Source organism: Tinamus guttatus, unplaced genomic scaffold, assembly GCF_059628265.1.
Source record: "Tinamus guttatus ecotype Peru unplaced genomic scaffold, ASM5962826v1 Tinamus_guttatus_pri_ptg000138l, whole genome shotgun sequence".
NCBI lineage: Eukaryota > Metazoa > Chordata > Aves > Tinamiformes > Tinamidae > Tinamus > Tinamus guttatus.
The window spans coordinates 4,988,717-5,016,241 of record NW_028288672.1 but is presented as its reverse complement, the minus strand read 5'-3'; the positions used below and the strand labels follow the sequence as shown (position 1 = coordinate 5,016,241).

Below are 27,525 nucleotides of genomic sequence, written 5' to 3'. Positions count from 1 at the left end.
GGAAGATTTCTAGTTTTCCCACTGACAACTTAAACTTTTTGCTTCTTCCTTGTCTATATTTTCAAACACCATAATCTGGGAGTCCAACCTGCATGGAAAATAGCAGCAAAGAGCACCAAGTAACTTCAGAAAAAAAAATTTTTGCACAGTAGAAAAATGAAACATGCTTTCCTAATGCAATTACTTCTATATATAAATATGCCAGTAATGGCTCCAGGAGCTTTCAGACGTAGACATTATTTCCTGCCTCCCCCCAAAAAGACAACATAAACAAGCCTGAACTTAAGATTAATTTGAATATTTACCAGATTTTCTTTGCCGTCGTCCAAGTAAATCTGTTACTGTTTTTCGGAATAGTTTAGCTTCTTCTTCATTAGCAAAATTAAGACCAACTTGACATGTCTGAAAAACATTAATATTCCCCCCACCCATGACTAAGAAAACACTTTAAAGGCTTTCTTAAATGTTTTCTTAAATCTTTTGAAGACATAACCAAGAAAATAAAAACAAGAAAAACACCACATGGTAAATTTGGCACCAAGTCTGAACAAAACATTCTCACTATGGGATATTCCCCTTCTAATCAAGTTTCTAAAGCTCATACTTCAACAAAACTGAGCAGGATCTTGTAGGCTGAAATCAAAGGGAGCAAAAAAATTTTGCTTTAAGGATACATGAAACTTGCATCATCATGTAAGTGAAAATGTATTATGCTTGTGTTATGGATTAAATTTTCTAGGTGAGGCACAAAAAAGATTTATAAACAAAAATCTACAAGGAATAATTAATATTGTATTTTTATAAGCAATTTATACAATGAAGGCGAAGACTTCAATTGTACTAAAAGAAGCTATTGTGCAAATAAATAAAGGATATTTTAAAATAAGCATTCAAAGACATTGAGACTCACATCTCCAGCAAAGGTATGAAAATATCCTCTAGGACTATTATATACAAAGTTATTGTACAGCTCCTGCTCCCACAATAATTTCCCATCCTGAAAAGAAAACAAAAAGGGAAAATATATATGTATATATAAACATTTTGAAATCAAACTGCCAAGCTTAACTCATTTCACATTAGAATTTACTAAAAGTTTGAAGCTCTGTTGTGTTAAGCATCTACCCTGCCACTCACCCAAAGAATGGCTTCAAAGCAGATTGGGACATGCAGAGGCACCAAACAATTCCAAGTCACTGCCTTCTGTTCAAATTCCTGCATGCTTTGAAAAATATCTTTCAAATTCTCCAAATCTGCAATCCTAATACTGGCAGTAATAACAGAGAGCCGTGATAACAGCACCAACAATCACATAGTTACAATAGTCATTACAATGAAGGCGGCTTCTACCAGTATGTTAACTACCTCCAGGTCAGCCTTCAAACAGTAACTTCAAGAAAATTTCACCTTTGTAAGGTCGTATCTGTGGCACGGCAGCATGATATCCAAGGAGCAAGTTTTTCACTCAAATCTAATAATGAGGTGGCCAAATCTCAAGGAATGCCAAGAGGCATTCCGGAGTGAATGACAGAAGCCAAGCTCTGAACACTCACAGCTAACAAGCTGCTTTTAGCCCTAGAGATAACGGGAAGCCTTCCAAAGTCTTCCTGAAAGTCACGAGGACTTATGTTTCCCTGTATGGGTTTATGGAAACGTGCTGTGCACACTTCAGCTCCTATTTCCTAATCTGTCTTGAATGAAATATTACAGCAGGATACAGATCTTCAGTATGAACATACACATCATGGAAAATATATTTTTGTCCCGCAATTTTCACAGGCAACAACACATCAATCTTAAAGCTTCTTTTTCTCATACCTAATTTGAAAATATCACACAATGAGCAGACACCTGCTCTTCTGACAGCTACCCATACAGGTGACATTATACTAATTTACACTAGTTTTACTAGTCAGATTAGTAGAAAACTGCTTCTGTGAATTGTAAGAAAACTCACACCTGAACTTTGTTTCGTAAGAGTTGATACTGATGAAATTATTGAATTTAGAAAAGCTGAGAAAATTGCACAAATATCTATTAATAAGCATTGTATTTGCACTGCTTCCAGTATGACATCTATTGACTTCAGCATTCTTGCATGAAGTTGTACATGTAGCAATTCATTCAATTCAAAACTAAATACAACAGAGTTTAAAGAGCGAAAAGAAGGAAAAAATAAGAAAGCCAAAAAAGTACTTACCTTGATGTCAAATATTCTGATAAAATATGACCTCTGTGGATTGTCCTTTACAAGGCAAGCTACACCACAGCACTTCTTTGACCACATGGCATTGCGATCTGCTGCATATATTTGAACAACTGCTGAAGACATAGTCTAAAAGGAAAAGTAACTATTAGTTTTCAGATAAAATTACAAGTTTACATTTCATCTTTTAGCAAAGTATTCGTCAATTTTGTGCTTTATTTTGGGCAGCAAATCTGATATTTCCCAGCATGATTTTAGTCTATGACTACTAGCCACTTCCTAAAATTCCTGAGCACGGTTTGGGAATTCACACGAGCTAGGATCATTCCCAGTTGGTTGTATGAAACCATCCTGCTTTAGAAATAAGATGAGGATTATTCCAGACCAGATGGCCTCAATTAGCAGAAATCTTCCTAAGCATACTTTTTACTATAGGCATAATTTATGCATAAAAATTTATGGAACAAGTACAGACTAGAACATCTCTCATACGAGGAAAAAAAAAAAAAAGTTTGATTGTTTAGCCTGAAGAAGAAAAGATGGTAGGGATAATCTTATCAATATGTATAAATATCCGAGGGAAGGTTTAGAGGAGCCAGATTCTTCCCACTGATGCCCAGTGACAGGACAAGAGACACTGGGGGAAAAAAAAAAAAAAATGGAACACAGGAACGCTGTCTGAATCTAAGGTAAACTTTTTCTTTTTTTTGTTTAAACAATGAACACTGGAATAGATTACTTGGAGAGGTTGCTGAGTCTCCAACCATGAAGACCTAGCTGACCCTGCCTGAGCAGGGTTACAGTAGATGATCTCTGGAGATTCAGTCCAACCTCAACTATTTTGCAGTTCTAATTCTGTTTTCTGTTCTTATTTCCCTCTGACTACAGAACATGAAGTAGATGTTTCACAGATCTATTGTAATTCCAAGACCTTTCTTGAAGGATCATATCTAGCCTGAGTAATGGGCTCTATATTAGGTTTTCCTCATCCCCTTTATCAATGTCTTGCCAAAGTGGCTGACTCATGCAGAATGAAAACATATCTTGTTGCATTATAAGATTATCTACGTTTCACCATTACCCACATCATACTTCCATTTCAACAGGTTAACAATGATGAAAAGAATTGCCACACAAGCTTTTTAGGATTTTCTTATCAACAAATCTCATTTTTTTTCGCCTAAAATAGCATGAGAGTAACTATCTAGACTGTCAGATACTGCATAAGAAAGATTAATAGTCTTTGTCCAAGAACCATAATGCAGCTCCCATGGGTAAAGACAGGGATTTCACTCCTTTTTTTGTGGTCACTTCTTTGGACGTCCTAGAACTGACTGCTCATCTTTCCTGTAACCTACAGTAAAAGTTTAGCAGAAATGACTTGAAGAAAGCTTTGCAGTTGCTTCTTCAAATGCTCTAAAAGGAAATATGTATATATAAAAAATTCTACCTGTAATCTACAGAGCAACATGAATATTTTAATCACAACTGAACTTGTCAGATAAGGAAAGGGAATCTTGAATTGGCCATACTACCACACCAACATAGACAGCTGATGGATAGTGCAGGTATAAGTGTTACTCTTCCCTTACATTGCAACTGAAATGGACAAAGACTTAATTCTGACTGCAGTTGGCCAGATTTTGTTCAAAACCTATGCTAACAGATTTATTCTGTTTTTGCAATTCCAGCTCATTCTTTGACTAAAAATCTTGAGACACAAAACAGCGAGGAGCGCAGACGAGGCCATGCTACAGTTGTGACTAAGGCAGCATCGCACCCAAATACAACTGTCCCGCTGCCCAAACACAAAATCTTTCGACCTTCCGAACAAGTCCAATTCCACTCCCATTAACCACTTAGAGTAGTAGGCAGCCTTGGCAAGACTTACATGCCCTAATTTAAAGCACAGAAGGCTATGGTTGATTGCTATCAAGAAGGATTTCCTTCTACACATTGCTTCCTATCGCAGAAGCGACTGAATTGAGTAAATCAGTAAAATGTTTAAGTCCCTGACAACAGCCTTAAGCCAGCACAGAATTCTTCACTCATTCCTATGAATTTTCCAGTCATGGAAATCACCTACCACTTGAGTAGAAGTAAGAATACTACACAAAGAGTAAACTCTCATTCTGCATAATCATGATAGATATAATTAACATTTGGTGCTCCTTGGCACGTAAAGCTTATTTGGAATGTTAAAAAACAATTTTAATGAATCTAAAGTAGGTGCTGTTTCAGACTTACCAAACCCAGAATTAAACTACACTTTAACTTATTAATTAGCATTATGCAAATTCCTAGCACTCAGAATACAGTGAGGTTTTTGCATCTTAGATCATAATTATGAATTCCACTGTTATGCCCTACTATTTTTTCCAAAGGGATATCAGAGAGAGGAAAAAATTTACAAGTGTGTAGAGAGGGCGAATTAGGAAAATACAGAGCAATGCTGTTATGCCTCATGTTACTCAGTTTCTGGAAGACAGGTGGCAAAATCATTTAGTTTCTGATCATTCACTACCTTCAAAAACTTGCAAGCTTACTAGGAAAACTTGCAGCTTGCAAAAGCACATGGCCATAAATTTCACTGCCTGCTATTCATTATGAATCCCAGCCAGACGAGTTCAATTAAAAATTCTTCAACTTTAATTGCAGAATTGCAGGGTCTGAGAACACTCAAGCCAGTGTCATAATTTAAACATTCAATTGCATTTTCTGAAGCAGCATTTGTTTGCTGTGAAGTCAGCTATTGCACACAGCACATTTCTCACCCAGCATTCCCAAGCTTAATATTGCATCTAAAAAGCCTCGTTGTTTGGTTTTAATTATGTGTAAATATTTCTTCAAGCGAGGTCATGACACTGACTTTACAGGAGTGCCATTAAATACTCTAGTGTTTTTTTTCATGTACTATAGTAGTTTTTGATATTATTTATTACCTAAAATTATTACTGCATTTTCAGAAGAATGTTTTTAAAGTTGACCCTAGTGCTTTATATAACAATTCTGATGAGACCTTGCTTTTCCTATACACCTCCAGAGTTTCAAAAGGTGGACAGAAAAGAAATAAGCTCTTCCACAAACTGAACACTGTGTGTGTCGCAGCGGGGAAGCACTTGTAGGTGAAAAGGAGGGGACAAAACCCCTCAGTTTCCTTCAAGTTTGCCAGCATCAACGCTCTGTGGGAGGACAAGCTTGGAGATGCCTGTACTCTTGTCACACCTCTCGAACTGGTTACCTCTGAGGCAGGAACAGGTCGGGTTTGCCAGTTCTGTACTGGCGGCTCTGCTGACCGAGCTGGTCCCGTCCCTGCTTCCCGCAGAACACGCGTTACCAACACGAGGTTCGTGGAGCCACCTTCTCCCTGCTGTAACTGGCTCGCAGTAAGACCAACATCATCACATCAGCCAGTGTCAGCTTCCTGCCTAGAAGCTGGGCAGGAGATACCGGAGATACCACAAGCTTCTGGAGCGACTATTCATTGAAGTAGCCTGTCAAATTAATGGCTTGCAGTGATTCAGCCTGTTCCTCAAAAACCTATAAAGGAAGCTGAGAGCTGATACAAGCTGTCCTCACCAATGATACCACTGGTGCACAGGGCACCTGTGACAAACAAGCCTGCTTCAAACACAGACCGTGGTGGAAATCCTCCTGCATCCAAGCCAACAGGCAGAAGAAGCCTGACCAGGTGGTGTTGGCTGCTCCTACCACATCTCTCATTTCTGCAACAATTCTTTAGGAATAAATAATATTGCTATTCAACACCATTAAGCCAGGGCTACGTTATAGGCTTCCTCAGATGGCAGGGCTCAGGAATAGAGGTGCAAGAGGGAGGCGAACACCTTGAGAGGAGGCGAAACCTTGATCTCAACCACAAGCACAGGAAGCCTCACTGCTGAGGAAGTCTCCAAGAGCCCAGAATTAGCTGAATCACAGGAGATGGGGAAAATCAGCAGAGACTTGTGGAAGAGAAAGACAAGCAGCAGAACAGTGCAGGGGAGCTAACTGCGCAGTCACCCTAATCCACAGGAAATTAGTCAACTGAAGTAATTCAGTGGCTGATACTTCCTTCCCTAGTTTAGAGTGGTTCTACAGGGGGAAAAAAAGGGAGTTGACATAACAGATAGCAATGGCTGATCAAGCAGAAATGTCATTTGAGGCATTAGCTCTACTATGTGAGCTCATGAACTGCAATTGGACTTTTAAATGCCAGTACTTTAACAAATTCACAAACAAAAATTAGAGCAAACAAAATTAAGAATTAGGCAACATAATACCTGAATGATATTCTCCGATCAGCTCCTTTTTAGTGTCCAAAATAGATGGAGATGGTAAAAAACGCACCAGCAGTGCTCAGCACTGCTTATGAGTTTTATCCCATTACTCTTAGCGCAGAAAGCACAAAGCTTGCTGCAAGGATAAGGCTCAAGAACCTCCTCCCCTGCTCAAAGAAATGCCTTGGGTAGCCATACAGAACTGAATCCTGCTCATTCTTTCTGGCAGTTTCAATTCCCTTCTGCAGTTTTAAGAGAAAACATTGCCAATATCCTGGCATTTAAGATGTTCTCATGCCATATGGAAGCAGCACTGCCTTCCTGACTAGGAAGGGCAAACAGCGACCGCCAGGGTGAGCGCTGGAATCATGCACCAGAGCCTGGCATTGCCCATCACCTCTAGCTGGGCTTCTTAGATGAACTGATTATGCCTCTCACTATCCGGATGATCCCTAACTAATTAGGCCACCCAAATGACCTGTAAGTGCGTTTACCTAACAGTTTCTACATTGTAAGCAGCAAGAAGAACTTTTTTATATTAGACCAATATATTTCTCAACACTGTCACAGAACCTTGGCAAATACAACTTTAATCAGATTCAGAATCCTACAGTATTTGACAGCCCCAGATCATAGGTAATCCAAATATCTCTTAAGCACAGGTGCCAACCACAGTGGTTCAGGTCTACTTCAGGCACCACCGCTAGAAATATAAATGCAAATCAACTCCCTCCCTATTTTTTAAAGATATCTTAGTATTTTAATTCACCAGGGTCAACTGCCAATTACTTGGCTTTGCAGTTTTAGAAAGGGAAGGTAGAAGGTAGCTGTAGATGGCGAGGAGAGAGGCTGGTAACGTAAGAGCAGACTGGTTTTACCTTCTGCTGACTCTAAGGAATCACAAGGCCTGTGGCCCACTGAGCAATGCTGGGAAAAGAGTGAGATGATGGAGGTGGTACAAGAGAGGTGTCAAGAGAGTTAGGTACAAGAGAGGTGTCTTGCACTGACCTGGTCTCTTTCCTCAGGAACAGGGATCAAGCTATTCATGAGTGCTGAATCTTGTGTAACTAGAGTATGATGATATTGCCTCAGTTAACATGACGACTTTACTGTAGTTACTTATGCCTTTCAAAGAGTCTACAATATTTTGACTATTAAATTTAGATCTTAACTCACAGCATTTTCCAATCTTTAGATTGGCGTACAAATTGTATTTGTACATCTGGGACTAGGGGATAGATCTAGATCTAGTTATGTTGTCTCATTGTTGATTTCAGTAATTTATTGGCAATTCAGGAAAAGTATACTAAACTTTCAGAGCTGCTATGGGTTTTAATTAATAATTTTATCTTTAGAGACAATACAGTTGTGTATGCAACTTAAAATGCAGTGCAGAAAGAGTATCTTACACTATTTTCCATACAAACAAATATGGGAGTTCTGAAGTCTGCTCGCATATTTCAGCAAAGCAGCTAGAAACAAATCTTATAATTTTAATGCAACTTATAGGAAGTTATTTTGAGAAGACAGACTTTAATTACTTTGATTCCCCATGGAGGGGAAGGCTAGATCAAAACTTTGTATTATATTTGACAAAATCCACATAAAAGAGAACGTTTTGTAAATGCCTGAACACAGCAGAAGCTCTGTTTGGTGCAAGTTAAAAAATTACTCAACTCTAAGACATAGAAGCCTCGTTAGTTCTATTGCTCTTAGATATTTTTTTAAATCACCATTGTTCAATTTAAGCTTAATGCTTGCTTCTTATTCCTTAATTTCCCATAATTACCAACAGATTTAAAAATATATTATGAATAGTTGCTAAGAAATTCATGTTTTTAACGCCTACCCACAGCTAGGCTTCATTAAATAAAGTCACAGCGGTAAGGATGCTGCCTTTTAACTTATCTGAAAGGAGAAGGAAAAAGAAATCAGGATTTTCTGAAAACAGAATAAGATTTTTTTCAACAAAAAGCCACTTAAGGTATTTCATATCATCTTGGAAATATGAAGATCTTAATCTAAGCTAGGTCCATGCAACCATAGCACAAAACACTAAATTGTTTTGATCACTCGTTCCTTAAACAAGGAACACCAGTAGCGGAGAACAGATTCCCCTTATTCTGATCAGCTACAACACCCTGATTCACAAACTTTTACTGATGCAGAGAAGCTGCCATGGACCATTAAGTTACATTACAATGGAGGAAAACAAAACAAAACAAAAAAAAAACGGAACGGATGAAGCAAGGGAATAGTGCTTAGCAAATGTAAACTTAGTAAAAAGCATAAAGAATAGGGAGAATTTATTTTTGAGAAATTTAGGAGAGAAAGAAGCTCAAAATAGTATACTCTAGATTTGTGGAAATAGGTAGAGCACATGAAACACATTTTAATAATGTATTCTTTTTTCCCCCCTTTTCTTAGGGAGAACACTTTATATTCTTCACATTGTAAGAATTATATGTTTACACACACAGTTCAGACAAACTGATAAATTATGATAAAGTGGAAAGAGTGTACGGATTTTGATACTCTTCTCATACTCTGTGTGTTCTGCTTCATAATTCAAAAATTGTTTCTTTTCGCTAACTATTTGACTATAAAAGTGCCTGTCCAGCTTCAAGTCTGCAGTTATCTAACAGAGTGATCCCTCACTCCTAATCCTTGCTTGGGCAGTTACAGCCAGCTCGCATGTTTGAGTGTGCTCAGATGCAAGTTCGCTTGCATTTCTAGCACTTACTTCTGAGAACTCTCCAGTTTGGCTAGACAGAGCTTGGCGATTCCTTCCGAACGCTCCTTGCTTCCTAAAATAGTCACATCACAAAAGCTGCTCTACTGTGGGTCACATGTCCAGCAATTAAGATTTAAAAAATCAAATCAAACAACATGCCATTAATTAAATTGACATATTTAAATCCCACAACTTCAGTCTGAATAAGCACATACACTCTTCAGCCTTCCAGAGCTATGACGTAACCATGACCTGGTCTATCTCTGCGAGCAGTTAATTTGCTAGATGACATGTAAGCTTTTAATACTGTCACTTCCTGTTTACCTGGACAGCATTATTACTAGCTTCATTAGCTGTGTCTCATGCCTTAACATTTCGAAACGTTGGCTGAACAAGCAGCAGGCACGTGACAAAACGCTGCAGCAGTTGTGTGCTGCTGTTGCAGTTACACATCTAGCTGCTTTCAGAACTCCTGAAAAGGTGGCGCACACAGGTCTTGGACAGAATCGTCTGTGTCCTGCTGCCACACACACATTACTGCCACTTCACATTTCTCTGAAAATGCCTTTGAGAAAATAAAGCAGAACACGGACCTCTCAACCACAAAAACCAACACAGGCACAATTTCTTTTTCTTAAGTTTTAGATCTACTGAAGTTTTTTAATCCCCCCGCCCCTTCTTCTTCTATAGATCCACTCAATGGTATCTGCATCATCATTTGTAAGTGTTCAGAGCAACAGCTAAATTGATTAAATAAAGGATGTAAAGCATAAACCTCAGAAATTCCTGAACTGTGCTCCTTCTGGAATATTCATTATTAAGCCCTTGGAAATTCCATCCAACATCTACTTGCATTCCCATGTACAGGGGAAAAAATACAAATGAACATTTGCTTTGCAGAGCCGAGATTCATGTGAACTTTTTTCAGGTCCTTATATTTGGGAACAGGACCATAACCATTCAGGAATGCTGCCTTCAGACACCTTGAGAACAATGCAACAAAACAGCTTAAGTTGTTCTAAAATAAAATCTCTTCTGTAAGAAAACATTAACTTCATGCCAATGCAAAACAAAGAAATCCCTTCAAACTGCAAACCAAGATTGAGAAAAGGTTATTAAAAGTAAAACCTCATTGAGTAATAGCCAACAACTGGTCTCTTGCAATTCTGTATGACTTGTGTCCTGTCCCATAAAGCAAACACAGGCCACTTACATAAAGGTGGTTACAGATGCAACTCCTCCCACTTCTGCTGTGCAACAGCTAACCTTTTGATTCCTCCTGCAGCACTTGATGTTTGAGCTGAACAGTTTTGATCATTTAAGTCAAGATAAGGAAATCTGTAATCCTACGTATATTTTTTTCATATCTATAGCTTTGAGTCTGTTATAAATGATCCCCAATTGTAAGTCTTAAAAAGTAATTACACTACTATAAAAATAGCAGATTTAGTAGTTATACAATAGCTTTCCAAATTCAAAGCTCAGTCCCCAGATACAACGCTAAAACAAACAAAAAAACACAAAACTAAAAAAGAGCACACACACATTAAAAAGGGGACAGATATCTGATAGGGAAAGCATCAAATAGATACCTGAGGGATTGGTGTTTTAGCTTTGGTTCTGTCAGTGGTCTGCTGTATGACCTTCGTATTTATTTCTCCCCTGTGCCTCAGTTTCCTCCTCTGCAGTATACAGATATTGACCTCTACCTTTGTTAAGCACTTTGAGAACTACTGATTAAGAAAAAGGATTATGCTGCTATAGTCAAATCCACTACTTTGGAGGGAGCTATATAATCCATTTGTTATGAGAAAAACATGACTAGTGTTAGTTCTCCCCAAAATGCATGAACGCCAAGTAATACTTGATAGTCTAGTCGCCTGTAACTACTTGACTGTCTCAGACAACCCATCAATGCTGATACAGCTTCATCGCAAGCAATGAAACCTTGGTTAAAGTAATAGATATTACAATTAATACCAATAATAGTCACTACCTCCTTAATTCAGAAGGATCTAGAAAATCCTAAGGCAACACACAAAAGCAGACTGGAACTGGCAGTATCAAAGGAGTGACATGAGCACATAACAAAAGTACTTCTCAAATAGCCCTCTAGACTAGTTCTGACATAGCCTTTCAGCAGAAGTAATAATTACCCACGTATTTAGGCTCTTTCTCTTTTGAAGTATTCCAGCTACATAATATAACATACTATAGATAATTGGGATTTTGGCATTGCTATTTCTGTCTCTTAAGACCTGTACCAAGGCCTTGACTTCAGTGATATTCCGTCATATGGGCTCTGTAGTTCAAGATAAACAGTGAAGTTAACATTTTTCTTTTTGAGCTTACCATCCACTAGCCAAAATTAAGTGCAGAGGACTACTGAAGAAGCCAATCTCTTCCTCCATAGTTCCTTACAATTCCAGATTGTCAGTTAGGGCCACAAGCCTGCTTGCTTTGCTAGAACACAAAAAAACTCCAAAGAATTCACTAATTTGCACTTGAGAAGTTGTTCCTTTATACAATAAGGACGTTGTAGAAAGAAGGCAGCAGGATGTATTTCTCTCCGACACTCAACAATTGGGTGTCTATGCTTGCTTATTCTTCATGAAGAAAACACCAATTTCTGCTTAAATAACAAGACACTCATTTTTCTTTTAGTGCAGAGCTGCTAACATAGCTTTAGATTGCATTTCCAATGAGCTATTCAGAGCAGAAATGAGGAAGAGCGGTATGAAACTGTTCTCAAAGTTTTATTCTTAAAACACCCATGATTGGATGTGGCAGAATAAGAGCATCTCTGCAAAAACTGAGGATCATGAGCTTTGCTCTAGTTCAGTACTACTGTGCATGAGCATAACCTTTCAATATTATTCAGTAGGTAAGACAAACGTGCTACTTATCACGATAAAAGCCAGCACTGGTCTGAATTTACAGATAAACCAAAAGTGATTTTACTCTCCTTATAACGGTACTGAAGGAGCATTAAATGTTGTGTGAAGAGCAAAGTTGCAAAAAAAAAAAATTAAATTGATATAGGAGTTTTTTGAACCCATAAAAAGTCATCAACATCATTTTAGCACAAAGACAGTAGTTTAGTGTATTTAATAAACTCTTAATAGCAAATAGCTGTTTTAAAGAACATTTAGAAGACGCATTACTAAGTCCAAAAATTACTCTTAGATTAGTATTGCCTGAATTAACAAAATGCAAAAAGTTGAGCCAAGAAAAATAATAATAAACAAAGATACTTTAGCATAGAGCTTTGTTCTCGATCCTAATGAAAATACTGAAGAAAATCATCATGCAATACACTGGCAACTTAATCGGCCACTATCGTTAAGCTAGTCAAGTATTAGATTTGAAGCGTTACATGCTTCATTTTCTCAGCTGTTTTTATCCAAGTATTTCAACCTGTTCTGGAGCTACTAACATATTTACTGTCAGTGATTCTTGTGCTTGAGAGAATTTCCAACAGTTCTACTGTCAGCCTAAATGCTTGTCACCTTTCTGAAAAATCTCCATTTACCATTTATGCAATGTTGGTTTCACGATAATATATAAATACAGTGCAGTGCAACAATATATCTAGTAACAGAAAAAGTATGCTCATTAGTACTGCTTATAATAATTAAAGGGGGGGGGAGAGGACAAAATAAAAAAGTTACTAGAGACATATAATGATATACTCTTCCACATTTGGAAAGGAGATACTCCTCTGTAAGGAGGAAGCCCAGATGACTGGAAGAAGCTTCCCTGGCCAAAGCACACACTGGGCTGCCCATTTTGCATGAGCTTGCCTTTTCTTTGAGACCAGCTAAGCACACCAATTGCTCTGATAATATCTTGATTAAGATAACGCACCTACCCTGGAGACTGAGATGAGTTAGAGTTCAAGAAAAGCGGTACACTACTCCAAACACTTTGTGTGGGTATAGGAATAGAGTATCTCTGTTCCTGGAAGAAACAATCACAAAAACTGCAGAGATGTACGAGAGATCCACACTGACCCTTTAGCAACCTATTAAGCTGTTGAACATTATGAACATAAGATTAAATGTTTATTGTATAACTGAGTTTCAAAAAAAAAATCTAGGAACTAATTTGTTTACCAGAAACTTCACACCGGCACAAAAACTGATAGAACAGCACCGGTAGATCTTAATCTAAGAAAAAAAGACAGAAATACAGATTTCTGGTAGGCCCAAATTTCAATCCAAGGCACATACATTATTTACTTAAGGTGAAGCTAGTCAACTTTGTGATTAAAATGTCTAATAGAACACTTGTTATTCAAAAGTACATCCTTCAAAATAAGGCTTTTTTAAGTCACAAAGGCCTCCAACATCCACTGTGTGCTACAGAACACGAGACAGAGGTCCAGAGTAACATGTTAGCTGATCTGCAACCTCAGATCATGGGCTCTTGAGATAAAAACATCAGTGCTCTGTGAGAGACATTACAGCCCTCTGGAGAATCCAAGCGTCAGTTACCTTATTTCAGGATGAGATTAATCTGACATAACAGGACACCATGCTGCACTGCAGCAGTGTCCCATGTGGAGGGAAAAAAAAGTGTCAATTTGAAAAAATGGCCTCTAGGATAAGGCTGGCATTCTCATTTATGGCTCATTTTTTTGATACGAGTCAACTATTCAACACCCTTCACTAATTTACACACAGTGACCCTGGAGCAACAACATATCTGCGATGAGCAGTCCCAGTATTTGGATATAGGTACTGCACCATTTGATTTCTAGCACAAGTACCACAGCCAGAATTATTGGTATGTAAATCATAATCTAAAAACTAACATTAAAAGCATTCAGCTTCTAAATCCATGATGGATTATCTCCCTTTAACTTTGAAGCAAAGACCACTTGCCATGGAAGAACCATTTATACAGCACCAAACATCACCATGGGTCCATTTCCTGGTGCTGACTTAAACACAGGCCTCAAAATAACATAAAATAAAATAACATAACATAACATAAAATAAAATAAAATAAAATACTGAGCGGGAAGAGAAGCCTGTAGGACCACAGATTAAAACTGAACAGCTTCAGGTCAGTGTCTAACAAACAGCGATGCCTAAATGTTCTCTACATCTAGCAGATACGGAAGACAAAACTGAAAAAGGTCCTGAGCTCACACCCTGGCAGCTCTGGGAGAGCCAAATGAGTAAGCTGAGGTACCAGAATTGACAGAATGTCTGTGGTGATTAAATGGTCATTAATCATGCTACTCTACTCCTGCAGACTCAACCAGGAGACAAATTGTTATGTCTAAATAGACAGAAAACTGCTAAAACCATCTAAAAATCAGCTGCAGATTCCAAGACACCTCAGCATCTCTCTGGAAGCTCTGAAGAGGCACACAGCTTAGACGGCTCTTAAATCTCTTACAAACTAGCCAACAGAAAAGAAAGCCTTGAACAAGACTATATTTTCTTGTTAGGCCCATGCTCTGTAATCAGGAAACATACTAAATAAAACACAACATCCCTTAAGGTAAATTCTGCTGTATATAATGCAGCTTATGAAAGAACAGCTAGAAATTAATCAGATCTCCTTACCAGAAGACTCCCCACCTCACACACACACCCTGAAATCAGAAAAGGTGGTCAGGCACCTGATGAGTTTGTATTCACAGCACATCAAACACACTTGAGAATTTGTCAGTCGCAGTAATTTGCTACAAGCAGAAGCACTTTAATCTGTTGGAAACTCATAGACACCTGAATCTTCCAGTTTCCAAGGCAATTTCTGGGAGCAGAGAGGTAAAACTTGGAATCTGTTGCTGGCAAGAAAATCTGCCTTAATGTTAGAGAAGACATTATGTTATGGGAAATTATGGGAACAGCAGTAGAGTTGATCCCTGCTCGGATACTCGTAGATGCTGGTAAGGAGAGAGCTAGAACAGATGGCTCAGTGGGGTCTCCCCATGCCCAGCACTGCAGTTGCCTGTCTCCTGGTAGCTCTCATTGATCGCATTAGTAAATCAGACCAGGGCTGTCTTTGACAAATAGCACATTAGAGTTCACATCTAAACAGATGATTTTTTTCTCTGCTCCTCCCAGCAAAACAAATCGGGCAAGGATGGCCTTAAACACACTACATACTCAGACTGTCCACCCCATGCCACTACCAAAACCGTGCTCGTTAATTACTTGAGTGAGCGCTGGCACCAGCCGCACCCGGGCCAAGTGCCAACAAACCCAACCCTGCTCACCACTGAGACCCTGCCCAAGCTCACTCCACCGCCCTTCGAGGTCTGCTAGCGTGACTATAGGTAGCACAGCTGGCTGCCACAGCAGGACAAGAAGAATGAAAGGACAGGATGAATCCTTTCTGGACAACACCTGCATTTTGGCATTTTCTACATGTCAATTCTGGTTACTGTGCACAGAAAGGTAGAGTCTAGACAGGTCTGGCAAGTGCAAGGCATGCACTCCCTGGGGACACCCTGTGACATGTAGAGCAGCAGCAAGGGGAATATTTGTTCAGTAGAGCAATCCTCATCTAAACAGCAGAAACAGTGCAGAGTAACTAACAAAAATTGTATTGCAGTCAAGGGCAGAGATGTTCAACAATGTTGTTAAGTAAAAGTCTCAATGAAGAAATAAAGCACTGAGAGAATCCACTAAATGTCATAAAAACACAAAATGAAAACAAGAGGTGGACCGAGCAAGAACTGTACCAGCTGAAAGGTCATTTAGCATCAAACCCACCTTATCGAACAAAACAAAAACATCACCAGGTTTTCATCATATATAACTATAAACTAAGGTAAGGAAGGTAACACTCCACAGAAATCTCAGATGTATAAATATTGACTGAATATGAATATGGGCAAATCTTTCAGAAATGCAACTTTTTTTTTTTTCTTTTTTTTTTTTACAATAGGAGAGTGATGTGATGAATCAATACCAAGTTCTTTGTAGAAATTGAGCGCAACCAACATTTCATGTTGCACTGATGCTTTAAAAACCTTCTGTACTTTTAAATGAAAAATTCCAGATATACAAATTGAAAAGAGTGGCTACCAGGACAATGAAATCCTTGAAAAGGCCATGTTTTTTCCTTATGGATAAGGAAAGAAAAGGCAAATTAAAAAAAAGAAAAGGCAGAGCAATGCTTTACTTATTAGAATGTACCACTTCCTTTTTTTGCAACTGCACAAGGAAGCTCGCCTGTGGTACTGCACTGAACACGTACCACGACAGGATGTTCATAGCTCTCTTCCTCTCTTTTCAGTTAACCACAAAAAGCAGCTACAGTTTTGTAGATAGGAGCCTATTTGGTCATATTTATGTATACTTAGTGTCTTAAGCTAAGCGAGGGTTCTATTTGCTTTGGCTAGTTGAAGGGGGAGTGAAAGAAAAAGTGCCTACTTACAAAAGTTGACCACATCTTAGCTCTCGAGAGAACCGTCATAAGGCTAGAGGATCAGGAAATAACCTACAGTTCACTCAAAGCAGTACTAAGAACTTCTGTGGGTTCCAGTATCAACTTGGAGAATTGCTGGAGCTGCATCTTCCACTATACAGTTCCTTAATATAGGAACTTCCTACCTGCAGGATAAGTACACAAGGGTGGAGCACGGCAAGAAGTCTGAGGACTATCACATCCAGGTTTTGTTTCCCCCCTCATCCATTAAAGTCTCTCTTTTCTGTAGCAAGATTAACATTTACTTTGGGTCACTGAAGATGGAAGAGCAGAAAAGGGTTTATCTTAAGCTGACGTGCACTGCACACATCCAAAAGCAGCAAGCTGGCGGGCATAGAGGCTGCCTCCTTTCCCCACCTCCTTCCTTGTGCAACGCTCTGTTGAGTAAGGAGAATACATGTCACACCTACCCCAAAACCAGGAATAGGTAGCTACGCTTCCTGCAAGACATGAGGCCTGTCAGTGGAAAAAAAAAAAAGTAGTTACAGAACTGAAAGAAGCTGCATTATAAAGAAGCAGAGGAAGAATGATGAGGAAAAAATAGAGGTTGGGTTTATGCAAACTAAGCATGCTGGGGCTGGAGGTATTAAAAAAAAAATCTAGAGGTACTCTAACTACAAGGAGGAAAAGGAAGAAGAGCCTTTGGGTGGGACATAGGGCAAAAAACAATGTGAGCAATGAGAGTTCAAGGAGTCGATACTGGAAGCTAAAATATGAGATTTGGGGAACAAAGAATAGGATGCAGGAATGGAGGAAATCAGCAAGAAGCAGCTTACAAGGGAAGCGGTGCTTAAATTAACTCCTAAGAATATCACTACAAATTTCACAGTAAACAGCTCCATAAAATTCTTAAGAGATCCATTTTCTGTATGGGAACTTAGAGTTTTCCAAAGTATTATTTAGTCTGTTGCTTCTATTGTAAAAATATACTCTGCAATAAAGTTGTGAAGAATGTTACATGTATATTTTTGCACTCCCTTATTTCACTGCAGATTCATATTTTTCTAACTTAGATATTAATCCAACACAAAGAATTTACAATTTAGTGCCAAATTCCCCCAATCAAATATTCTTTCTGTTCTTCAGGATAAATAGAGACACAATTATTAGGCTTTGTCACTTCATATTCAGAATATGTTATTTAGGAATACATATTTTAACTTTCTTGTAAATAACGCTACTGAGTGTCATGGTTGGCTTTTAGGAAAGCTGTCATCTGTTACATTAACTGCTACATTTAAGTAAAGACATCTTCAAGATGTTCGCAAACCCAGAGACAAGAGCTTTCTTCCAGAGTTCAAATTATGAAAAGTCATCTTAGCTTTTCAAAAAGGAAGAACACATTCATGTTTCTTTTCATTAGGTCATTACTTTCTAAACTGAAGGCATAATGCCCCAGCATACAAAATACACTTAGCAAGCACGAATAGGTTCCTGTATAACTATCCCATTCAGATACTGCATACAGACTAATTGACATGAGGAGATTGGGGCAAAATTCACTTTGAAGACAATGATACGAGTGCTGGGAAATTTTGAATTAGGTATAAGCTTATAAAGGAGGAAAAAAACATGTGGGAAATTACATTACATAAATGGAAACACTTATGACCTTGATTAGCAGGCCTTAATGCTTCAGCTTTAAACTCGGCATACTAGAGAAGTAGAAAATACATTAACACTTCTTCTCAGTAAACTTGTATCAAACAGGATGGGGGAAGGAAGGGAGACTGCCTAGAGTAAGGATTTTAAGGATAGCAGAATAAACAGCACAGGGAAAACAGTCTCATCAAGATGGGAACACATGTGCGAAAGCAAGCGCCTAAGGTGAGCCTCAATCTGGTGTAGTGAATTTGCCAGTATGCCAAGGAGCTCTTACAGCAATCGTTTCTTTGCCAGCAACGATATCCTTTGCAGAACATTAGGTTTACAGGAACTGAGTAATCTGTAAGATGCTTTAATGAGCAAGCTTCTTCCAGAACCACATATTCCTAATACAGGAATTTTAATTTGAGATTCCTAAAATGCCATGCACATAGAAAGGTGCTAGAAAAACTGTCTAGCTTTAATGCGAAGGTAGCTAAAAATAACCAAACTTGAAGAAGTAAACAAATGAAAATCTTTCTAAGCAACCATTGCTATGACTATCTGGATTCCACTTTTGCTTTTCCCATTTGACTCGTCTAGTAAATAGCCTTTGTGACACAGAGATCACAGCACATTCAGAACTTGGGATTTATCTGGAGCCATCTATGAAAGCAGCATCTCACGTACTTTGCTTGTTTTCCTTATCTAGAGAGGCATAAACAACATACCTGGAAGCCATAGGAGTTAAGTGTGGCAGTGTACCCAAGTACACATGCTGAGAATCAAAGATACCTTGCACAGTCTATGGCTAAATATGGTAAAGTGGACTGGATACATGCTTAGTTCTGCTAAATCCACGTTATGCAGTTTATTTACTAACAAAACAGCAAATAAGAGATTCCCACATAATAAGTAACACATATTGACATGGTTTCTTGAGGAAGTCATGCCTTTAACATACCAAAGAATAACACGCTAGCATAACAAGACATAATATTGTTGCTTCCTTTTACTGCAGTAACATTATCTAGGCATTAGGTCACTAAAAACAGTGAGTCTTTTACATTATATTAAATTTTAATTCTGTATTATAAAGAGATTTCTCTTTATAAAGAGAATGGTGTATGTTCTCTGACAAATAGGGCACTTTGGGCTCACCAAAACCTGTCAACATTGAGCATAGCTCTCCCTGCTAGTGAGCCATGAAAGCAGCAAGCCCTTCGCCATGTCAGCTAGGGAACTGCTGCAGTTGCAAAATGACTAAGGCTCCTCACACACCCTTCAACACTACACAGGCTCCAGCACTGAGCCAAAGCAATCACTGCTGCTGGTAGCACCTTTGAAACAGAAAAGGTCTGCGACGTAGCTCAGAAGGGAATGCCAAAGCTATGGAGAATTTTCCAGATTTTTTAAGAGGTGAATAGAGAAGCCTTTGCTACATATAGTACCAGAGCACCCACAATAGAGATGAACAGTGACTGCAATCTGTAGGACTTGGAGGTCAAGACGCCTATATGTGTCTGACACCTCTCTGCTGTTGGCACAGTCAAGAGATGTAATCAATACACTCACAGGAGCCACAAATACAGTTTATAGTCACACCTGTCTTTCTCGAAATGAGTGAAAATAACGGATCAAGACAGATACGTGGTCTTAACACACTTCTCATACCCACCTAAACAATCTTCACTTACAGCACATTTCACAACCGCAGTCAAAGAGCAAGCTATGAGCATGAAATACTTTAATACATGCTAATAAGCATGAAATACTTTGGAAGGAATTCTGCTGTAGATACACGAAGGCAGCCACTTGCTGCAGAGAGTCCGATGTGACCTCTTCCACTGAAGCTTTATAGGCACAAGCTTGATTTAAATGAACTGCCAAAAACAAGGAGATTCCCTCTAGCAGGGAAGATGACTGCTGACAAGTTGCTTAGAGAAATGACTCCACTGGATACTAACGAGGCATATTAAGAAGTTGCGTGATTTTTGATAAAACATGACAGACTTCAAAAGAAATCTAGACGTAAAACTTAATATTCCTGCGTTCCACAGGACCTCATCTCCATATGTTTCTAAACAAGATGGCTACCACTTCCAAACTAATGATGTAGTTCTTCCTCTCTCCCAGAGACTCCTGCTGTTCAGACTTGGATCTCAGCCTTTCACACACCTTTGTGCATGCACAGCCAGAAGCCTAAGCACAAACCGAAATACTCCTCAGTCACATAAACTTGCCTGTTGCTGAGAGTATAATCAACCTCTACATCTTGACTCCTGCTGATTTCATATGCACAAAGTCTTGGGGGTTCTTTCCTGATATAAATCTTTACATCTTATCAATTAAGAACTAAAGCTCCCATTTAGAATTTTATTCTGTTTTACACAGAATGTTTGAGGTTGGAGGGGGCCTTTAGAGATCATCTAGTCCAACTCCCCTGGATCCCTCCTAGCAGGGACACCTAGAGCACGTGGCACAGGGTGGCATCCAGGCGGGTTTGGAAGATCTCCAGAGAAGGAGACTCCACAACCTCTCTGGGCAGCCTGTTCCAGGGCTCTGTCACCCTCACAGGAAAGAAGTTCTTCCTCACATGGAGATGAAACCCCCTGTGTTTTATTTCAGTTATTATGGCAAATTATCCTTTGGCTTTGACAAATACAACTGTATTCTGCTCAGTGCATTTTAAGAGCATTTTTCTCATTTTGCCATTCTAACACTTTTTGCATTCTTCCATTATTTCGTATTTGTCCTATCAGTCAAAGCAAGATCTTTCCAATAACTACACTATCCATTACATGTTATTCAAGTCACACTTGAACACTGAAGTGTAAAATATCCACACACAATCTTAAGTACACACCGGCATTCTCTCTCCTAAGTCTCCTCACATATAAACATAAAATTATTTCTGCAGACTAAACGGATTTTCAGTCAGTGGCATTCACGACATATATCTTGCAATTTAGTAACCAGGTTTTCTTTCTCAGAAATAGTTAATTAAACTTTATCTACCCTTAAAAAAACAAAAGAATCATATTGTTCAGTACAATTTTTGAGTGACTGATTTGTGACTAAACACTGATTTCAGAAAAAAAAATAAAAAATTTAGCATACCCAGAAAAATAGTTCATCAACATAATTTTAAACAATCTTATAACTCAGTTTAGCATAAATTTATAGACTTTTATATTTACAGTATTATAAAAGGTAGTTATTGATAAATTTCTACAATGTTAAATTTTACTCCTGACAAAGACAGAACGATGTACTCGGATCAAAGATGCTCACATGCTTTTTTACCACATTTAACAATGACAGAAGCCATTAAATATAGCATGCAGATTTTTATTGCATGAATACTGCTTTTTTTTTTTACTTGAATTGATTTATAGGTGCAAATTTAATCAAAAATCGAATGCTTGTATGAGCAGAATCAAGCTAAGTTTTCAAAGATACTTTAGCTTCAGGTAAGACTTCTACAGTTTCAGCAAATGAAAAAAGACTGGGTGCTGAAATCTGTAGTATTACTTGTGTACATTTTTCTGCTAGATGATGAAACTCCAGAGTATTTGAGTAAGTCCAGAAAGTGATACCAGTATCACCAACACAAACACTATGACAGCCTTTTCACCACTTCCCTCACTCCCAGGTAGTTTTTGTGGTTACCAGTCATAATGATTTCAGATTCCTTTGAAATTATGTCAGTATTGGAATTCTTAGCTTGTCAGTACTAATTTAAAATAAATCTACTCTCTATATTCTATTGCTTTTCCATGGAAGAGAAATTAACAAGATGAATCCTCTATATAACTTCAAAGTAACTGCCTTGCAAGCAAAAACATGAGCCTGTAGGATGGTTGTAAGATGGTACATTCAGAATTACCTATGTTCTTCTGACCCAGGCACTCAGGACTGATACTAGCATCACATCCTCCATGGAAGTATCGTGAATTATTACTGTACAAAGTCACTAAGGATCACAGATTCATGCCTTAACTGTTCTGCCATTCCCTTTAGTAGGCACGTACACACAAAGTTAGATAAGACATGTAGACTGAAATGATGCTGAGTCTCTCACATCACCCACCACACACCACACAGCTCAGTCAGGTGTGGGAGATTCAGATTGGAAAGTTTTAGTTGTTACCATCTCCAGGTGCCCATCCCTCTTCTTTGGGGATGACTGTCCTCCCTAGGATAGAGATGTTCAATTTGTTCAAGAACTAGTTTCCGAGTTGTCACCATTTTGGCTCTACATGTTACTGAGGCTAAAAAGTTTAGGGTATTATTAGAGTACTATCTTTTGACAGACTTCTGGAGCCATGTCCTCAAGCAAACAAGCAAATGATATAGACACCCTGTTAGAGGAAGATGAGCCTAAATTTAAACTAGAAAATATATATGGCAGAATGAAAAGGATAAGAGGCTTGGCCACAAATAAATAAATGAAATCCTCAATTAGAAAGTCATCCAAGACTCACATCAAATGCCAAGACTGTGTAGTTTTAAAAAACAAAAAAAAAAGCAAGCCCCTTATCTATCTATAAAATAACTAGCATGTCATGAACCACACATCCCTCAGATACTCGGATGATATTTACCTTGAAGCCTGTTTAAATTATTCCCACAAGTAACATATCCCAAAAACTTGAGAAAAATCAATGCTACAGCAGGGCAAAATAAAACCAGCCGCTTATCCTCAACAATAAATAAATAAATAAAATAATCTGAATCACAGAGAAAAACAAAATCTGGAGATCAATTTAAGCACAAAAAACCCCACATGCCTCTTTTTAATGTAGACATTATAGGCAGGTTTTATTTTTTGGTTGCAATAGAACCAAATGCATGGAATGTGTACCTGAAGTTAGGTAACGAATATTTCTTGCAAATCTACTACTTTTTAACGTGAGCCTCTTTCTACACGTTTCCTGATCACACTTTCTGAGCCACCCGACAAAGGGAGCAACTTAATTGTGATGACATGGTGTTATTTAACTCATTCCAATGCAAATATCACCTGCTTCCTGTTCGGCTACGATTCCTGCCTTCCTTGCAACATTTGGTTTGATCAACAATAGCATTTCAAAGTCCAGAGTTACACGGAGCTATTATGATTACACCGATATCCTGCTCTAAAATAGCGACACGAGACGCTGTAGGTGCCTCACGTTACTATTCTAGGCAATGGACATGAAGCATCACAAGATACCAGGATGGCATCATTTTAAATGATGGTAATCTGGAAAATGAGAAGACTATTAAAAAAATAAAAATAAAACAATACAAGCAGCTAGATTTGGAAGCTCTGCAACTGCTTACTTTTAATACAGTTTTAAAATATACTTTGCAGCTCTGTTAATATGCAAGAAGTTGTTCAGGAAAGTAAAAACTTGCTGGTGAACTTGGGGATGCATCGCCTGCACCGAGCTCCTTCCTTCTTCTTGATCCGGACACGGCGCTCGGTCTCCGGCCGGGAGGGAGGGAGGGTGGCGGCCCCCGCCTCGCGCCGAACCCCCCGGCCGGCCCTGCTCGCCGCTCGCCTCGGCCTCGCCGCGCGCGGCAGCCGCCCCCCCCGCCGCCCGGAGCGCGGCGCCCGCAGCGGGAGCAGCCGCGGGCAGCGCCGGGGGTCGCGGGGAAGCCGCTCGCGGCGGCGGCCGCGCCAGGCCCCGCCACCCGCGGCCTCCCCGCCCGGCGCGGCCGCGCTCGCCCCATTCATCGCGGCGCGGCCTGCAGCGAGCAGGGCGCCCGGCACCGGCTTCCGGGCCGCGCCGGGGCAGCTCGGCCGCGCTCGCCGCGGCGCCCCGGCCTCGCGCCCCGCACTCACCACGCATTTCTTGCCCAGGAAGCCGAAGAGGCTCTCGTTCTCCTGCGGCGTCAGCAGCAGCGAGCCCACGTTGCTGACCCGCCGCGGCTGCGGGGGCTGCTGGCTGCCGCTCATGGCCGCGCTGCCACTGCCGGCGCCCTCCTCGTCCGCGTCCTCCTGCCGCCGCCCGCCGCGGCCTCACGGCAGCCGCATCGCGGAGCCTCCCTCGCGGGGCCGGGCAGGGGGCGGGGGGAGAGCGGCGGCCGGGCCTGCGCGAGCAGCGCGCGGCCCGCGGGGAGGGACCGCGCTGGACCGAGTCGGGTCGGGTCGGGTCGGGCCGGGCCGGGCCGCACCGGCCGCCGCCGGATCGCGCCCAACCCCGCGGCGGCCGCTAAACTTCCAACTTGGGCCCCGCTCCGGCGGCGGCCGCGCGATCCAACATGGCAGCGGGGCGGGCGGGACCACGGCGCGCGGCGGCCGGGGGGAGGGAGCTGAGGCCGGCGGCGCGGCCGCTACCAAGCGCGGCGCGGGGGCCGCCGCGGCCGGCAGCCCCGGGCGGGGCCTCGGCGCGCCCGCCCCGCCGTACCTGCCCGGCCGCGCGCCCGCCCCGCCGTGCCGGGAGCCTGCGGGGGAAAACGCAGAATTACAGGGCGTAAAAACGCTCGTGGATCCCGTGATACCCCCTGAAAACCTCCCAGTAACCGTAGTTGTTGGCGTGGGAGCTCTTTAGCGCAGCGACTGCCCCGCGAGGGCGGCTTCACGCAGCTCTGCGCGCACGGAGGTGGCAGGGGGCATGCTCGAAGCCCGGCGTGGGGTTCCCGTTAACTTTTCAGCCGATGTGATTAGTTTATAACTCCACAATGGTTTGAGCTTTTGCCGTTGGAAAGAACAGTCTTTGTGGGGCCCAGCCTAGAGATGCCCGGGGGTTTTGCCGTTCCCAGCAGTGCCGAGGGCGGGAGGTTGGGGGAGCCTTGGCCACAGCTCCAGGGCACAAGGCTTCACCCTCCTCACCACAGGCCTCCTGGCTGAGGCAAATGCACCCAGAAAAATATCCATAGATATCCTGTCTTCCTCGTGTGAGCCGCAGAGGTCCGACCTGCACCCCTGCTGCCGTGAGCACGAGGGAGACGCTGGAGGCCGCACGAGGCCCTGCGACTTCCCTCCATGCTCCTAAGCGAGGAATGTTGGCTTCGTTTTCCCTGATGAATTCATGGACCATCTGGAAAATGCCAAAGCACCCCCATTGCTCCTGGTGGTGACTTCCTTGGTATTCAAGAAGGCCTGAGGAGGCCGGGGGAGAGCGGGCGAGCGCGGATCTCACAGCACGGGGCTCCTGGGGAGCAGGAGCAGATGGGCAGCCCGTCTGCTCCGCGCGGGGCCCCGCGGCCCTGCGCCCAAAGGAGCCTGTATCAGTGTCTGAAAATGTAGGGAAGGGAGAGCAGGGGGAAACTCTGAGCCTCCAGCGCAAAAAAAAAAAACTAAAATAAAGGCCTGTGCGGGGTTCCGCGGTGAACGGGGGCTGCTTTCTGTTGCAGAGGAAGACCAGTGAGTAAGGCCCAATTACTTAAAATTATAAATATCTCAACAATAATATGTTGTTCCGTTTTCATTCCTTTTCTGTGTAAGTATACGTAGGCTTAGAGCATATTTTAGTGTGAAAGGAAATGTTTTAGTTGAAGCCTGTTAGAATATTGGCAGCATTTCGTTGCTTGAAAATGTACGTAAAAAGGTAACACACTTTAAGCTACTTTACTTGCCCTTGTTCTTTAGTTTATAAAGCAATCAGTTACATTAGAGCCTAAACCCATTTCAAGGAAAATTACACTTCTAGTATTAGTGGGCACAGTGTAAATAGCTGAATTAAAATTACGGTGGGCCTCCGATGAAGGTACTTTCCTCACCTCAACCCCTTAAGTTTCAGTCATTTTTGTTAACTGTTCCTCCTCATGTGGCTTTTTGCCTCCAACTAAAGTTGTGTAGTTACTAGTGGTGCTTTTTTTACTTCATTCTGTTCTTGTCAGACATGCAGGCCAGCAGCTATTCTTAAGCACTCTTTTTTCAGACTTTATTAGGGTTTTTTTTTGCCTTTTTGATAGAGGTGGATGGGGAAGGGGCAGGAGGGGGCGCTTTTTAACTTCTGTGTTTCATTAATTATGCAAAAGCCGTTTCTGTTTTTATGCCTGACAAAACAGTGAGTCCTGAAGTGAAATGAAAATATCAATAGTTGGTCATGAGACCAAGGGACTCACTGAAAAATAGATTTTTGCCTTTGATATTTGCATTAGCAGTAATAGCGGCAAAGAGCTGCTATTCCCGCATAATATATCCGATTTCAAGGAAAGTTCTTTTAAGCAAAGCCACAAACCAGAATTACCTGGCTATATTTTAAAGAAATTGCAGTGCTCTGGCTGACCTCTCATAGTCGCAAGGTACAAACTTCATTGAAAATAACATACATCTCTCAGTATGAGCAAGCATAATTAAAGTATTTTTTATAAACATCTATCTAATAAACAATTATTATCCTTGTCAAACTTATATTTGACAGAAGTACATCTCTCTGAAGTTGCATGCTTCAGATTTAAACATTCAAATACTCATACAATTTCAGAAATAAATTTCTGCAATTGAAAATAATAAGACCAAAAAAGAGAGGAAGGTTTTCTAGGAAAATTTGATATTTCTAGCACTATGAATCTTGGTGTATTTCAAAGGTTTTGCAAGGGCCACATTCCAAAACATAAAGGTTAATTATCTAAATAAAAGAGACAGAATTTGTCCCCTTATAAGTAGTTCAGCAATGGTTTTGTCTGTTTATTTTTAGTAGTGGTACTGTGTTTTCCAAATTTTGGTTTGTCCCAGCATGGAATTTATGTCTCCCTAAACTCCCATTTTGTTGTTGTTGTTTTTAATTTTCATAAAATTAAAAGATGGTTGATTATACAAAGGACTAGTGTGCTTAAAGGGGAATAAAGCTCTCAGTCGGAAAAAATTCCTTCTCTCTTCCATCTCATATTCACCGAGAGCTGGAAGAGCTTAGTACAAGTGCATACATCCTTGCAGCAACCACATAAATATGGCTGGGGGAGAATAGAAGTGAGAATGTATGATTACTGTCACCACATTTAAGGGTAAGTCAGCAGGATAGAAAAAGACTAAGCAAAAGCAAGGAAAGCCTTGTTTCCCTGAGCACTCTTTTTGGTTGTACCATGGAGGACACTGGTCCATTTCCTGCAAAACCACATGTGGTAACCAAAGAAAGGAATACACTGTGGTTGAAAATAATGTCTGCGTTGTGAAGATACAAGTTCTCTGTTTTAAGTAAACCACTTTTTTTTTTTCTTTTTTCTTCCCCAAGCACAGAACTCATCTAAAAGAATTGGTTTCAAATTGTTGCTGAATCAATGATAAATAAGAAATTATTTTACTGAAAAGAATTTCATTCACTTCTGTCTGTGCA

At 40.5% G+C, this 27,525-nt stretch overlaps 1 protein-coding gene across 4 annotated transcripts in view; it reads right to left on the bottom strand.

Moving 5' to 3' along the window:
* Window positions 1–24,326, bottom strand: part of WASL (WASP like actin nucleation promoting factor) — a 45,845-nt gene extending 21,519 nt beyond the window's left edge. For 2 of the 4 annotated variants that reach the window (XM_088521894.1, XM_088521895.1), the window contains exons 1-4: window positions 24,087–24,325; window positions 2,201–2,335; window positions 911–997; window positions 306–402 (exon numbers count right to left, since the gene is read on the bottom strand). In XM_088521894.1, the coding sequence (XP_088378020.1) occupies window positions 306–402; window positions 911–997; window positions 2,201–2,335; window positions 24,087–24,200 (433 nt within the window). In that variant the 5' untranslated portion in view covers window positions 24,201–24,325. Of the gene's footprint in view, window positions 1–305; window positions 403–910; window positions 998–2,200; window positions 2,336–24,086 lie in introns of all 4 variants that reach the window. The other 2 variants (XM_088521896.1, XM_088521898.1) reach the window with 2 other exon arrangements.
* Window positions 24,327–27,525: the final 3,199 nt, after the last annotated feature.